The following is a 17,271-nucleotide window of genomic DNA, read 5'->3' on the forward strand; positions in this document are numbered from 1 at the left end:
TGTCTTTTGTTTTTTGCTTTTTGGGCTTAATATTTTGAGTGAGAAATGAAGGTGAAATCTTTCTTACCCCGTGACAGTGTGAACTGTTTCTGATGGCAAAACCACCAGTGAGATGGAAGATTAAATGTGGGATTGAATCTGGTTTTAGTGTGTGGGCAAACAAGATAGAAATTAATGCTAGTTATGAAACAGCCTAGCTGTTTTTGTAAAGGCCGCTGTTGCTTAACGATTGCTAAATGATGTCACATAAGTTACTTGTGGCTCATTTCCACAGAAGAGAGTTCACCAGTTTTTTGAATACTTTGGAGCTTGAGCGGCCTTGTGGTTGAGTGTCCGCCCAGTGACTAGAAGGTTGTGAGTTCAAATCCAGGCCGAGTCATACCGAAGACTATCAAGCTTGGTTGGGGGGTTAAATCACCAAACAGTTCCTGAGCGCGGCTGTGTCTGCAGCTCACCGCTCCCACAGGTGATGGGTCAAATTAGGGCTGGGCGATATGGCCTAAGATTAAAATCTCCGAATTTTTTTTTTTTATTATTTCTGCCCCCCCCCCCCCCCCCCCCCCGCCCTACTTAAGGAAAGCAATAAGTAAAAACAGCAGATAACTTAAAGCAAAATTTGCTTTTATTTAATCAAACGCAAGACAAATGTAACCCCAGTCTCTGGGATGCATAATAAATAAATGAACACATTCTTGGAATCAAAGTTAAGTATAAGATTTTTCTCCTTCTCACTCCCTTTTGGACCTGTGTTGTTTATAAAATTTTGTCTTATATAAATTTTGGCTTGTTTTTTCCTTATTTTGATTTTCTACACTTGTTTTCACTTGTCCAAAATAAAAAGGTTACTTACTTAAAGTCCCAGCTGTGTTTTAAGTCACACTTTGTAGTCTAGACTAAAAGGAGACAAACATTCAGTTTGAGAGTAGCACCATTTTCTAAAGGATTAAAAATACAGCTCATATCTGGGGTCTAAGGTTTTAATTAAATTAATAAACCGGTTTACGGTATAACACGTGCCTCCTTGTTATACCGGTAAAAGTAATAATTACATCGCAGTATTCTTTATTAACAAATAACAGTGACAACTAACTAACTAATGAACTAACTATATAGGCATTGTAGAAAGAGTACTGGTATGTGTATGTGTGTCTTGGCGCTGCATGTGTAAGAGGAATGATCATGTGCCACGCCAGAGCCTTTGACTGCGATGGGCTTTAGGCAAATGTTGCAGCGTGGGTTCTCTTCCTCCACGTCTGTGGCAGCAAACCCATACCAGTTCCAAACAACAGAGGATTTGATTCCTTTCTTGGGAACAAACTCCCCACTCTCACCGGTAGCCATGCTGTCGCTTGCTGTTTTGTGTGTGCTATGATGTTGTTGTTTGTTGCGTGCCATAAGGCCATGTGAAACTAACGCTACGGAAGCTCTGGGGAGCCAAAAATGCGGCATTACACAAAAACTCGATTTAGTATTTTTGAAATCGGCTGTAACAAAAAATGTGAATTAATTCATTCAATCAGTTTATCGCCCAGGCCTAGGTCAAATGCAAATTTTGCACACCTAGGTGTGTGACAGATGGTGGGACTTTAACTTGACTTTGAGGGTCCTGCAGTATCTTAGCTGTTCTTAGAACTGCGCTTTTCTGGACTGAGAGGTCTGAGGTCTTTGTGCTGCAGCCACTCCTCCAGTTTAGCGGTTACCACCCCGAGTTCACCAACATAACGTGCACCAGTCACCTTCAATTTCAAAGCTTTCTCCATTTCTTCTCTGTGCCCCTGGTATTTCTCCAGTTTCTCATGTTCCTTCTTTCTGATATTAACTCAATCCACCACAAAGGCTTTCCTCCGATTCTTTACCCAACAAAGTTGGTGAGCAACACTCTGGAACTATCCAGCTTTGGATGAAGAACACAAACTATCCAGCCACAAAGATGTATGTGGGTCTATTTGTCTGCAAGTAGATGGATTGAAATATGGAGCATGTGGCCCGCTGATTGTAGCTTCTACATGGCAACTACAAGCTTTTTCAAATTACATTTTTCATCTGCTTCTGATTCATGATTTTAATAAAGAATTACTTAAAAACACACTTTGTCCTCCATTGTGAGATGGAAAAACACCAAAACACAATTTTTAGTCACAATTTTTTTCAAATTTTACATTTAACTGTTCAATTTACAATAATAATATTGTGTAAAGAACCAGAAAAAAAAAGTGTCCATCCCCTTTCCGGGTTTTAGCCCCTGACCCCCTGGAATCATGTGGACGTCCCTGGATCCAGCCCTTCAGTAGCTATTGTTGTTTATTTTAAAGTTACTCTTAATTAAAAGTGCTAATTATATAAATCTTTGGTAAGAAAGAACAAAGATATTTATTTCTATTAGTCTTTTTTGGTCTTTGGAGCTCAAAGAGCCAGCTTTGCCTTTTAGGTCATATCTGTTGCAGTACCTAGACTACGCCACAAGGCAGCAGAAACGAGACAACGAATACGAAGATACAGCGTTGAAGAAGAAGACAACTTCCGGAAATAAGGTTTGAACTCCAACGAACTGCTATCAATATGCATTTAAACTTTTAAATATATCTAAAGCAACTCTTAAGCTCAGCAAAATACAAATTTTCAAGGAGGGACGAACAGTCTGCGGAAAAGAATCCTTGACTAACCATTTGGCCGGCGGTTCAACCTGCTAAGCAGGTTTGTTAGCTGTGCGCTCCAGGATGATGGAGAGACTGTCAGCGGAGAAGCGAGTCCTCTTCCTGGTCTCCTTTTTTGTATGTCTAGTGTTGGTCGTTTATGGAAACTATCACTATCAGTACAGGAACATAGTGTACACAGACGACGATTACGACATGTTCAATGATGCTGCGAGGTTCATGATCAACGAGGTAAGGTTTTTTTTTTTTTTTACTTTATAGACAATTGAGGTAAATAACCGTTATTTATTGTATCGTCATTAACGAACAATAACCATGTAATCAACATAACTTCGAAGATCCATCACCATTGCCAAATAACATATTAACATAGAAAATAAAGAATAGAGGGAAAAAAATAAAAAATCAATGAACATTACACACAAATAAATAAAAACAAATAAGTTAAATAAAAATAAAATAAAAGAACATAGAACCAATCTAAATAGTCTAATACTGGTTAGGGGTACTTGTGAAGTTTGTATTTCTGAACAAAACTAAGCAATTTCAAGCCATCCTTCTTTTTCATATAATGAAGTGATTGAAAGTAAAAACAGAGCTCTTTATGAAATGTGATAAAAAGTGGTTTGGTCTCCAAATATTTATTTTTGTGTATATAAAACTTTCCTTGTATTCTCCTGATAAAGCTCTTCGTGAAATAAATCGTCCATTGTGGAAAAACAGCAACGTGCAATAAAAACAAAGCTACTTTGGAAAATATTGATTTTGAAATCCAAGGTTCTGAAAAAAGACGTAGAATTGTAATAATATTCCACATGATTAAAATGAATATTTTAAAATGCTGTTTAAAAATAATGAACAGGTTTTTAAAGCAAAATGAAAAATATTGAATGGCTAATTTAAAATCAGTGTGCAGGTTTTTCACCATTTCATGATCTTTTTATATATTTATGAGATATTTATTGGTTGATTGTGTATTTGCATTAGGTCATATTTATCTATTTAATTAAATATTTATTTATTTGATTATGAACATTATAGGACTCCATATAAATCTTCCCAGAATGTTTTTATAATTCCACAGTTAAAGAATAAATGATCCACAGTCTCAATGTCCTTTAAATAAAAACTGCAGTCATTCTCTTCAAACCCAAAACGAAGTCTCAAAAAATTCCTTGGATGGATAAACATCACTAATTGTTTTAAAATGAATAATAATAATGGATTGGATTTATCTGCGTTTTTCAAGTCACTAAAAGCGCTTACATTGTGTCCATTATTCATTCACTCCTCATTCATACTTGGTGATGGTAAGCTACGGTTGTAGCCACAGCTGCCCTGGGGCAGACTGACAGCTGCCATTTCGCGCCTACGGCCCTTCTGATCATCACTGGGATCATTCATGCACATCCACACACCAGTGGAGCCACACTGGAGGCAAGGAGGGTGAAATGTCTTGCCCAAGGACACGACGACATTTTGGCTGGTGGGAGCGGAGATCGAACCGCCAACCCTTCGGTCATTGGACGACCCGCTCTACCACCTGACCCACTGTAGAACTGTCTTTTACTTTTGGTAAAATACAGAATTTTAAGTAATTCAACCTTAATTCAAATACCTCTTCTTTAGAGAAGTGTTTAGAAATGCTTTTCTTCTGATGAGATGTGTTTGGAAGAGTCATTTAACAAACAATCTGCGCATGAAGCTGTTAGGTAATTCTGTCTTTGTAATCGGCTGCCCATCCAATAAGAGTGAATAAAGTTTTAATTGAAATTTGTTTAACAGTAGATTTTGTGATAATTGTATCAATGACCGAGGAGGAGCTTTGATCACAGCATCATATTGTTTCCGATCAAATAACTGAAATTTAGAACTAAAATGTTCAAGCGTCAAAATGTTTCCAGAATGATCCAGTAGATGCAGAACAGACCATATCCCTTTAGTCAGCCAGTTATTGTAAAACAAGGATTTGTTTCTCCGTAACACATAACAGCAGTTCCAAAGAGGCGTGGTGTGCAGACTAAAGTTATGCTTATAAATCAGTTTCCAGTGCAATAAAACTTGTTGATGAAAGGCAGAAAGTTTGATTGGCAGTTTTCTTTAGATCATAGTCACATTTAAGTAGAACGTTAATTCCAACTACATCCCTTAATATTTTAGAGGGGAATTGATACCAGAAACCTTTTTCGTACTTTAAGAAGGATCTCAGCCAGTTGATTTTAATCGTCCCGTCTTAACACTCAACATCAATAGCTATAAGTCCTCCCTCCTCATAATCTGTTAACATCACACTTTTTTTAATATAATGAGTTTTGTATTTCTAAATGAACTTAAAATGAATTTGATTTATATCTTTAATTGCAGATTTAGGGAAGGATAAAGAATATGCAGGGTAGATTAATCTTGACAGAGATTCCATCTTTACTAGAAAAACTCTGCCCAGAATAGGAATATCTCGGTTGGACCACAAATTTAGGTTTAATTTACAATTATCTAGAGTTTTCCAAAAGTCCAATGATTTGGAGTCTTTGGTTTGGTGAATACCCAGATATTTTACTTGGGATTTAACAGGAATTTTTTGAATTGTTGTTAAAGTGGGATCTTTAATTGGCAATAATTCACATTGATTTAGATTGAGTTTCAGACCAGAAGCTCTGGAGAAAACATTTATTAATTGTAAAACCACAGAAATCTGACTGCTGTCCTTCATAAAAATAGCTGTATTGTCAGCGAACTGAGTGATTGCTATTTGCTGGCCTAAAGCATTAAGTTTCTCAAATGTTAATGGAGAATCTCGGCGAGGTCCCATGTGGCAAAGAAATGACACTATTCGTATCTCCATAAAGTGTTTTGGTGAGATTGATAAAGTTGGGTCCAAAGCCAAATAAATCTAAAGTTTGAAACATGAATTGATGTTGGACTGTCAAAGGCTTTAAAAAATCAAGGAACAAAATGAAGCCTTCGTCTTCTATCAGATAATTGTAATCTAACAGGTCCAGTATGAGGCGGATGTTATTATGAATGGATCGGCTTATCAGAAAGCCAGACTGAGTGTCAGAAATAATCTGGGACATCCCAGTTTTCATTCTATAGGCAAATATGTGAGTTAAGATTTTATAGTCGTTATTAAGTAAGGTAATTGGTATGGAATTACAAATCTGCCATAAACTGAAAGGGCGTAAAGACAACTAAGCGGGCGTATTTAGGAACTGAGTGAGTAAACCTTAAAACCGCGCAGGCGCAATTCTAACCCTGAAGTGATCTTGCGCGGTCAATTCCTTTTTGCGCGCTCATGTGGATTTACGCTCAGTGTTAAGGGGGCGTTTTTGTCACTTTTGGGGCAGGAACCTTTCTGGTTGATCTGATTGGCTGAAATTCGCATGGCTTATCGGCGAGGCAGAGGGGCGGGACCTTCATTTTTCAGTGCGGGGGGGGGGGTTAACAGGCGGCTCTTGAGCTGCGTGCGGCTCTCTGCCTTTTATTATATTTTCTATATTCAGTACTTTCACAACCATAAGGCCGTGAAAGAAGACCCCCCCCCCCCCCCCCATAGTACAAAGGAGCAGATATGTGAATAATGCAGAACAACTTCGTTTGGAAACCCTGGAAAGGCAAAGAGACACGATTATGAGGCATAGTTTAAACTGCAGCTATCAGCTACGCGGAGGAACACGGGAATAGAGCAGCTGCAGTTCGGTTAAATTAGATCTTCACAGATTCGGACTTCCTGCTTCAATGACTCTTCTGATAAACGTTCAAATGTGTCAGCAAGTATCTCACTCATTTTGTATTAACACAGAGAGTGAACCACAAAAGCATTTTTAAAGAAAAAAGTTCGTTTTTATGGCCTTTTAATCAGAATTGTTCGTTTCAAGCTGTGAATGCAAACAGAGCAGCGAGCCGGCTGCCAAGGGACCGTCAACAAAGTGCAACCTCTGTGAAACAGCATTCTGTAAAAATCAGTGAACTTTTAAAAAGTGAATGTCTATATTTATATGAACTGGTAATGAAGACTCGTCAGCATAGTCATGCTACATTATTATTTATTATACTAAATTTTGTTAGAAAGTCAAAGTTAAAATTTAATAGAGATATGAATCACAACATAAATGCACTATAGCTCTGAAGATACTAAAGCTTCTGTCACCAAACCTCCTCTACTGACTAATCATGACCTTATTGTCCTACTGCAACAAAGATTATGTCATAATTCACGTTGTTTATTGTTAGGAAATTTTCATATTAAAATATTGATCAGATTTGGTCAAAAATGCTGAATGGCTTTGAAGATGCTGTAGTTACTGACACAAAACTTCCTGTACTGACTAATCATGACCTTATTTTATTTTATTATATTATATTTTCCTACTAAAATAAAGATTATGCAAAAAAAAAAAAAAATTCTGGCATCTTCAGAGCTATTGAGGATTTTTGACCACATCTGATCCATTTGTAAATATGAAAAATTCCTATAAATAAACAAAGTGAACTATTGACATTCTTTATTTTAGTATGACAATAAGGTCATGTCAAGTTACTGATAACTTTAGTCATGATTCATATTTATTAAAATTTGAAAAAGTATATGCAACAAGATAAAATGAAGATGGACTTTCCTACAAAATATGTATTGTAACAAGAATATGCTTTATAATAATTTTATGATCTTTTTGTAAGATTATTGATTTTTACACAGTGGTGTTTCACAGTTCACAGAGGTTGCACTTTGTTGACGGTCCCTTAGCAGCCGGCTGCTGCATGTCTGCATTCACAGTTTAAAGCGAACAATTCTGATTAAAAGGCAAAAAACGATCTATTTTCTTCAGAAATGCATTTGTGGTTCACTCTCTGTGTTAATACGAAAGTATTGAGATACTTGCTGACACATTTGAACGTTGATCAGAAGAGTTATTGAAGCAGGAAATCTGAATCTGTGAAGATCTTTCTAACTTATCGAACCTCAGCTGCCAGAGAATTTAAAATAATGAATCCATGGTTCGGAAGAGAGGACGCTGGAAAACCAACTCCGACAAGACAAGAAGACGCAGCAGCAGCTGAGTTTCCGCGAAAAAGGAAAGGCCTGTGTTGGAAGATCGGCTCGAGGCTCAGCGCTGCTACTTCCAGCAGATGACCGTGAGAAGAGCCATCCTCCTCCCCCCTTACCGGGACGCAGCGCCGGCAAGTTACTTTGGGACTGCAGGACTTAAACTTGGCCTGAGGAGTCTGCTTTCATTGTTCTTTGGAGCCGCATGGCAAAGAGACGGACTCTGATGAGGAAAGGGAAGCCGGCGTGTTTGATAGAAATGTAGCCCAGCTGTTTCAGATGCAGAAGATGAGGACTTTGATGGATTATAAATGCTGATTGATGACTGAAAAAATAAATCACAACCAACTCAGTTTTGCGCTCGCTGCCTTTTTTAAACACACACCAGTGTGCACGTTTCACCGGTATGTGTGTTTACGTATACAGAAAAAACACTAAACGGCCCCGCTTAATCCAGTGCTGTTGTGAGGAGAGGAGAGGGTTATGAGAAATAACATGGCTTTAATTGTGTGCCTGTCTGGCAGGTCAGTGTGTGGTGTGGCTCTTTGACTATCACAGTTAGAGATGTCGGCTCTTTGTGTCAAACTTGTTTGTCCCCCCTGTTAGAGGCAATCATAGAAAAAAAAACGCGGATGTAACGTGGATTAAAACATTTACCAACAACCCAAAACTAAGGTAAGAAAGTGGAGCGGGTTTTTTGTGCTGTAATTTTTTCTCATGTGAAATTCACTGTATTTGTTACAGTTTTAATGCTTTTAATCCACGTTACAGCCGCCGTTCCTTTTCTATTAAAGCCCCAAAATGAAAGTCCCGCCCCGCTGCTTGGCATGCAAATTTCAGCCAATCAGATCAACCAGAAAGGTTCCTGCCCCTAAGTGACAAACACACCCCTGAATGCCGCCCCCAAGTGACAAAAACGCCCCCTTAACACTGAGCGTAAATCCAGGTGAGGGCGCAAATGAGAATTGACTGAGCAGGATCACTGCTCAGTTAGGATTTCAGCCGTTCAGTTGTAAAATACGGGGTCGCTTGGTTAGAATTGCGCCATCACAGTTTTAAGGTTCACTCACTCAGTTTCTAAATACGCCCGCTTAGTTGTCTTTACGCCCTTTCAATTTTTGGCATTTATGTAATTCGATAATTGGTCTCAGATTATAAATCAGTCGAGGATCTTTGCCAGATTTAGGTATGAGAGTTCTGATGCCTTGCTTCATAGTTGTTGGTAGAGTTTACGTGTTAGTTATTTCCTTCAGTGTCAAATAAAGCAGGTCTTTCACATGTTCCCAGAAATGTCTATAAAAATTAACAGTCCGCACATCTGAACCTGGAGATTTGTCCAAAGCTAAGCATCTTATAGCATCTTCTACCTCTGACATGGTGATCTCTGCCTCACAAAGCTCTCTGCAGCCATCATCTATTTTAGGGACCAAATGTTTGATTTGTTTTAAAAAGGCTTCAGCATCATGGAGGGAGTATGAGGACGCGTATAACTCACTGTAGAACTGAAAATTTTCTTTTGTAATTGTTGTAGGAGCTGTGCACTCCACATCTTTTATTAACAAAGTTTTTACACTGTTTCGCTCAATGAGTTATATCGCTAGAGGAGACACGCCCGCTTTAGAAGCCTGGCCGACGGTGGCGGAGCGCGACGCCATCTTGGTGAGGTCGACGACGCCCACATGACAATGATTTCTATTGCTTAGTGGTGTCTAAGTAGCTTTTATAAGCTATATATATTTTTACATTTATATATATTTATACATATATGTAAATATATTATATTTATATATAATATATATATAGATACATCATTTGTTGTCGTTAAAGAAGAGAAACAGTCAGCCTTAAAAGCTCAAACTTTAATGAAAAGGCATTGTTGCAGAACTTCTTACAAATAAAAAAATTATTACAAAGAATTTTTAAATATAATTTCTAAACATTTAGAAGTTTTAAACCTCTTTGACATGTAATGTAATAAAAACCCAACAATAAGTCAATAATAACAATTATAATAAATTAATAGTAAGTCAATACAAACAGTAAATAATAACAATAAATAAATAATAAGTCAATAAATAATAAAAAACAAGTCTATTAATAATAATAATAATAATAATGTTTGCTTGAAACCCGACACAGATGGTACTGTGTCGGGTTTCAAGCAAACAGTCTGGCCTCTCATCAAAATGTGTTTACACAAATGTTTTGAACAGTCAGACTGTATTACTAGTTGTTAACCACAGTGATCCATCTGGGTTAACTCTTTTGATAGCTAAGGCCCACTTTTTCCCTAAGTCTGAATCCATTGGAAACCTGCAAGAAAAGTTCAGTCACTGAGTCAGAAATGTATAAATCTATATTACTATAATAGCTTAGTATGCTGTATACAGGTTTAGCAAAATAAAATGTACATTTATGTCGACAGCAAATTATCCGTACATCATGCAGCATGTTGAGAACAGCCCTGCAGCATCATGCATGTCAACATGTGTACTATTAATGAAGCCCCTGCAGCATTAAAAGAAAAAATTAAAATACTTACCTGTGAAATGATATACCTTCCTCCTTCATGGACTCATTTATCTGATTTTGGCAGTTGAAACCCAAACAATGAACTGGTAATATGCAAACGATTTGATCACATGCATGCACTGCAGCAGTAACTTGACCTCACCAAGATGGCGGTGCTCTCCTCCCATGAGGAACCACGTGACGTCTCCTCTAGCGATAGAACTCATTGGTCTCGCTCTTGCCTTCTTTTTTCCAGTCTACAAAAATATGCAGAACTTTTTTCCCCTTCCTCAATCCGTCTTGCTCTTGATCTGATATATGCACCTTTGACCTTCTTTATGTACATTTTATCCAAGGAGGATTGCAAGATAATCATTTGCTGTTTATGATTTTCATCTGAGTCCAAATTGTGACATATTGAGTTTATTTCTTTGATAATTTCTTCTTTCTTGATTTTATACTGCTTACTAATCTGCTTACCTCTAGATATGGAAATTTGTCTCACTTTATATTTAAAAAACTCCCATCTATCTCTATAAGATGTGAAGTGAGCCTCCCTATTAATTTTATTAATTTTATAAATAATGTTTTGACAATATGTTTCATCATTAAGAAGATTGGAGTGAAATTTCCAATAGCCTTTGTTTCTAGACTGAAAACACTGAAGTTGGACGGAAAGTCTGACCACACTGTGATCTGTTAATGGAGCAGCTGAAATGTTTACTTTCGGGATGAAACTCTGATGATCATCTGAGATTAGCCAAAAGTCTAGTCTAGATTTGGCTGTACCATCTGGTTTAAACCCGGTAAAGGCTTAAGCATCAGGGAAATCTCTATGCCATACATCTATTAGGTGCAGCTCTGTGCAGAAATGAAGGAGTGTTGGATTATGATGGTGATTCAGAAATGCAGATGGAGATCTGTCCAGCCAATCATCTTCCACCATGTTAAAATCACCACCGATTATTCGTATTTGAATTGGATATCTCTGTCTAAGGTCTTTAAATGGGGAAACGTTAATTTATTTTGAGCATTACAATTTTAGCCATAAACATTACCTAGAGCTAAAAAACATCCATCAAGATAAAAAATGCAAATAATCCACTGACCTGAATCATCCCTCTTCACTGTTAACAATTTCCCTGGAAAGTTATTCAGTAGTGTAGCGACCCCTGCTGACCTATTACTGTCATAACTAAGGTAGATTTTATCGCCCCACAGATTAGACCAGAATTTTTCATCACTTTCACTGGAATGAGTTTCCTGCAGAAGGAAACACTGAGCTCTTTGATTCTTACAAAACAAAAACACAGATTTTCTTTTGACAGAATATCTCAGACCCCTAGCATCTAGTGTAACATAAGAACATAATGACTGTGACAAAGACATAAAAAAAAAAAATACAAATAACACAAAAAGATAAAGCTAAAGAAGCTGGAACTACAAGCGTTGAATATGCCCCTAAAACTGTATAATCTTTGAGGACCGAGATTTTAACCCCAAGATAAATTTTGTCAGAACCATTACAGTAGATGTGAATTAGCATTAACTAGCATGAAAAACCTATAAATAACCTTTTTTTTCTTTTTTTTCTCCATCCTTTTCCTTCTTTGAACTGTTTTATTGAACCAGCTCAGTCCACACGAACCCTGATACCATTGATGTAGCCCACCGGTCCTCTGTAGTACACGTGTGAGCAGGTGGGACAAACTAAATGCATGATTGGATGGTTTTTTGCATGTTTGTTGTGTTTTTACACCCCTTGCATGGTGCATGTGGACACGCCCCTTAATTAGAAGCACCTGCTCTTAATTGAGAGACTATATAAGAGTGGAACAGAGAAGCAGACGTGCGCTCCAGAATGTAGCAGACTCTGGGAAAAATTCCTGCACGGCCAGGAGGGCGCATACCCCAGGGGCGCTTGGTCCTGCGCACCCTGGGAGCATGGCATACACACCGGGAACCATCGGGCCTGTATGCACATGGGACGCATTTGGACCGCCAGACCACTCATCAGATGCACCAATGGAGTCAGGAGGGCGCACGCACCGGGGGCAATTGGACCGCTGGGACCGCCAGTTCTGCCATGCCGTCAACACGCAGAGGCAGGGCAGGGACCCTGCCTGTGTTGTAAGTAGCCCGACGTGACTTAGCAGACTGGTAGAAACACACAAGATGTCCCGGAAGGCCAGCCAGAAGCGACATGACACGGGGAGGAGTGTGTGAGGCTGAATACGCGCAGAGGCAGAGGGGAACTCTGCCTGCCCTGTTAGTATGGGAAAGCGTAGCCACACTCCTCAGGATGGCCTAAGGCAACCGTGGTTGCTTCTGGTGCTGGCAGATGTGTTTGCCTGCAGGTCCTGGTGCGTGTGACCCGAGGACTTCCCTGGTCATGGAGAAAGGACATCATGGGTCAAGTCTGGCGGGTGGAGGACGTCCCCTGGATTCCGGATATGCTGTCTCCCAAAGCTGCTTTTGTCGACTGTCCCCCGGACTTTTAGTATTGCTTTGTAGTAGTTTTTACCCTGTTTCTGCATCTTATTGTATTTTATACTTTTTAGAGCTGTTTTATGTATTTTATAGTTTTTTTACCATCTTATTGGCCAGTCAGGTTTTAGGATTAATAAATTGTTTTTGTGGCCAAAAATACCCGGTTCCTCTTTGGTGGCTCGTGTGTTCTCACCCAGATCGTCCCTCTAACCTGCAATAATTCAATTTCATCTTTTCATTCCATATTCAATCTTCTTACTGCCTTTCACCATCAACCACCCCCCTTAACACATGTTTCCCTGCTGCTCGGGCTTCTTCCATCTTCGGCCAGGCCGCTGCTCGAGCTTCTCTGTCAGCTTTGGAGAAATCCTCCTTGAAGACGATTCCCAGATTCTTACAGGTTGAACAGTTCTTGGTTTTTCTCCAGATGGCGTCTCTGCGGTGCCTCATAACAAATTGTATGATGACCTGTCGGTGTCTGCCCTCCTCCTCTTTTCTCCCCAACCGAACTGTATCCACCATCATGTCCTTCTTCTCTTTCCAATCTGGAGCGATCTGGGTCAGGATTCCAATTATGACATCTCGGATCTTCTAGTCGTCTCTTTCTTTTAATCCTTGAATTTTTATAAAAATCTTATGAATATAAATCTTATATTTTTCTAATATTCATTGAGACAGTAATAAAGTGATCATTCTTGTTTTTCATGTTCCTTTCTTGAACGAATGTGGGTCACAGAGACACGGAAGTTACCGCTGAAAGTAGCTTTTGCGGCCATAAGGAGAGCATATCCGTGTGAATGACTTGCGTCGTGAATAATTATTGAGTTCGAACGGATTAATTATTGCGTTCGAACGAATTAATCATTTTGAGGGAACGGAGTAGTATTTAGTGCGAACAAGATATTAATCTGTGGGAACAAGATATATTTTAATATTTTATTGTCAGGACACGGGTTCCGTAACATATAAAACTTTTAAAAAATAAGAAGCACGAGTAATAGTATGGGAAAAACGATTGTGGTGATCACGTGATCATGTCAGGGGAATAATCCAGGTGATAATGACTGTTTAAAAGACCTCAGTCTTTAGAAATAATCAGACAAAATGACAAATGAATTGCATTTACATGTATTGTAGAAATCTGATGACTACAAAAACAATATTCAAATGTTTTCCTCACTTGATTATCAGATTTAAGTCACAATCCATGTGACACTTCAGACTTAAACCGTCTGTAATGTGTATTTAAAAAAAAAAACATTTACTGGTAGTCTAGCATTATTAAAGTTGGCCATGCATGCAGATTTGGAGTTGTCTTGCAGAGATAATAGGTCTGCAAAATAGGTTACATGGACTGGAGGGATGCTGTAGTAGGGGGAGCTGATGCTGTAGTATCGTGAGACTCAACGAGACCGGTGTGGCAACTCAACTTGGCGGTGCGTAAGTAGCTGAACAAACATTTCTGTATTATATCACTTTACCGCCATATCAAATTAGCTGTAAAACTAACATCTGTAAAAGTTCAATAAGCCTTTTGACAGCCTGGAGGACCTGGAAAATTATAGACGGCTGCTACAATACCTTTGTTATGGGGAAGACCAACACCACCCCTCCTTCCCCCAAACGCATCCGTCCAGAACATTCTTGAGCTGCCTCCTCTCCAGGCAGCGGAATCAGTGACACTTTAGATTCCATAGATAAAAAGCTCCCCAGCCTTGATTGCCGCTTGAATCTGCTAGAGGTCCTCCATAGAGAGTTCCAAGGCCTGCGGGAGTCTTTAGAGTTCAGCCAGCAGCAGGTTCGGGAGCTTGCAGCGGAGAATCAGGCCCTCAGAGAAACTGTCAAGACCCTGAGCAGTGACACCGCTCGCCTTTCTGAGGAAAAAAGCTCGATCGAAGAAACCCTCCTGGATCTTCAGTCGAGGAGCATGAGGGACAACCTGGTGATCTCGGGGATTCCAGAGGAGGCAGGAGAGGACCCGGAGGCCACGGTGAAGTCCTTCTGAAGCTCCCAAAGGAGGAGGTGCAGAAGATCGCGTTCCAGAGGGTGCACCGGCTCGGAGGAAGAAGGTCCGACAACCAGCGTCCGAGACAGATTGTAGCCAAATTTGACCACTTTAAGCAGAAGGTGCTGGTGAAGAGCCGCGGCCGGAAGCTGAAGGGAACGCACTTTAGCGTGAACGACCAGATTCCGGTTGAGATTCTGCGGCGCAGAAAGATCCTTTTTCCTCTGAGGAAAAAACACATTGCCAATGGGTCCAGAGCTGTGGTTTCTGTGGATAAACTGTTCGTGGATGGCCGGCTCTTCCGAGACCCGGAGATCACCCCCTGGCTTTGCCGAAGATCTGACATCCATGCTGCGCTAAAAACAGTGGCTAAACGTGTTAAATGAATGAAACCGGCTTATCAATCATCCCACCTCCATCTCGTTGAAGCAGTTTAATTTTTCTCGCCTCTCATGGTTCTGTTGTTTTTCTTGTTATGTTTGTTTCTTTCTGTTTTTCTTTACTTCTTTCTTCATTTTAGTTTCCCCCTCTCTCCCCCCCTCCCCATATGTAAATTATCCAAAGGCAACACGTCCCTCGGTAAGTTGGTATTCATTTATGCACGGAACGGGCACGTGCGCGACAACAAGCGCGCACACGAACCAGCTCACACTCGCGGACATCCCGCAAACACCTCACAAAAGCCCACATAGGACACACGCAACATGCAGCCCACACAGTCAGAAACGCAAACAAACGCACAGCGTTCCTTCATCGATCTACGGGCACGCGCACACGGACCGGCACACGCTCTATTTAGCCTTACACTCTCTTGGTCAGAGCAGCTATGAATAGTCTTAACATCGTTAGCTGGAATGTGCGTGGACTTGGCTCTGGGCCAAAAAGTTTGACAGTGTTAACTCACCTGAATGATCTTAAAGCAGATATAGCCTTACTGCAGGAGACCCATTTATCAAAATCAGCTGATCATCTCCTGTGCTGCTTACGATTTCCAGTCATGTATTCTTCTAGTTACAACTCCAAACAAAGAGGAGTTGCTGTTTTGATTAATAAAAACATCACATTCACTCAAGGATACAGTTACTGACTCAAAAGGCAGATTTGTAATTATTAATATATCCATTCAGAATAAGGACTATTGCATAGCCAGTGTCTATGGCCCGAATGTTGACGACTCTTCCTTCTTTGTCAGATTCTTCACCTCACTCGCGGTTCACTCTGACTCCACAATCATTATAGGAGGAGACGCCAATCTGATTCTGAATCCTGAACTTGACAGACTCAGCACAGCAGCAAACCAGCATACATGGCGGTCTGCAAGTATACTAAAGCAGTACATGAATGATCTGGGTCTCTGCGACGCTTGGTGCTCATGTCACCCAAACACTAAGAGGTTCACCTTTTTTTCTCCAGTTCACCATTCACACTCCCGTTTAGACTATTTATTAATCAGTAAATCTCTTCTAAAAGAAATTAAAAGTTCCAACATTCATCCAATTATTATCAGTGATCACGCACCAGTTTCTGTAAATATTTCTAGGGAAATGTCCACACCCTCAGGTACAACCTGGAGGTTGTACCTGAGGGTGTTGTACCAGGAATTTATTGAATTCTTTAAAAAAGAGTGAGCAACCTTCTTAGAATTCAACAATACTCCCGATATCTCACCACGTCTTCTTTGGGAAACAGCAAAAGCAGTGATGAGAGGAAAAATCATTTCTTATTCAACGCATAAAAAACGCAAAGAGAAAGCAGATTTATTAGAACTACAAAATAAAATCAAAACCCTGGAGACTGCTTGTGCTGCTTCTACACAGGAACACATTCTGGGAGATCTGAAAAATTTAAAGCTTCAAATACAAAGCCTACGACTTGAAGGATTTGAAAACTCTAATAAATCTGGCAAATTTCTGGCTTATCACCTTAAAATTAATAGAGAAAAATCAACAATCACTTCTATTATGGACCAAACAGGAAATGTCACTCACGACCCGGTCAAAATTAATAACGCATTTGAAAAATTTTTTTAAAACTTGTATACATCACAGATCAATCTGCCAGAGCGAAGTATTGACTCATTTCTTAATAATGTAAACCTACCCAGGTTAAATGAGGATCAAATAGCAAACTTAGACTCTCCACTCTTGTTGTCTGAACTTCATGAAGCTCTGTTACTTATGCCTAATGGTAAAGCATCAGGGCCTGACAGCTTTCCTGCTGAGTTTTATAAAGAATTCTGGGAACAGCTGGCACCAACGTTTTATAAAACGGTCACATTTATCAATGAAAGCCAATCACTACCACCTAACATGAACTCAGCCAACATAATCCTTATTCTAAAACCAGATAAAGATCCAACTAGTCCTTCAAGCTATCGCCCCATTTCTCTAATCAATGCAGATGTAAAAATTATCTGCAAAGCACTAGCACAGAGAATAGAAAAAAATCACTCCTCACATAATTCACTTTGACCAAACTGGATTCATCAAAGGCAGACACTCGGATGACAATCTCCGAAGACTTGTTAATATAATAGACTTTGCCACCATTAAAAACCAGGAAATGAC

At 39.5% G+C, this 17,271-nt stretch overlaps 1 protein-coding gene across 3 annotated transcripts in view; it reads left to right on the forward strand.

Annotated features, from left to right (window-relative positions):
* The first annotated feature begins 2,508 nt into the window (after positions 1–2,508).
* The window catches only part of LOC111946616 (leukocyte elastase inhibitor-like), a 33,194-nt gene continuing 18,431 nt past the window's right edge, over positions 2,509–17,271 (forward strand). Inside the window, exons 1-2 of one of the 3 annotated variants that reach the window (XM_023950111.1) lie at positions 2,772–2,885; positions 11,842–11,909. Coding sequence is in view for 2 of the 3 variants with exons in the window: in XM_023950110.1 (XP_023805878.1) it covers positions 2,718–2,885 (168 nt within the window). In the remaining variant the exon portion in view is untranslated. Of the gene's footprint in view, positions 2,886–11,841; positions 11,910–17,271 lie in introns of all 3 variants that reach the window. The other 2 variants (XM_023950110.1, XM_023950109.1) reach the window with 2 other exon arrangements.

Source organism: Oryzias latipes, chromosome 20 (assembly GCF_002234675.1).
Source record: "Oryzias latipes chromosome 20, ASM223467v1".
In the NCBI taxonomy this organism is placed as follows: Eukaryota; Metazoa; Chordata; class Actinopteri; order Beloniformes; family Adrianichthyidae; genus Oryzias; species Oryzias latipes.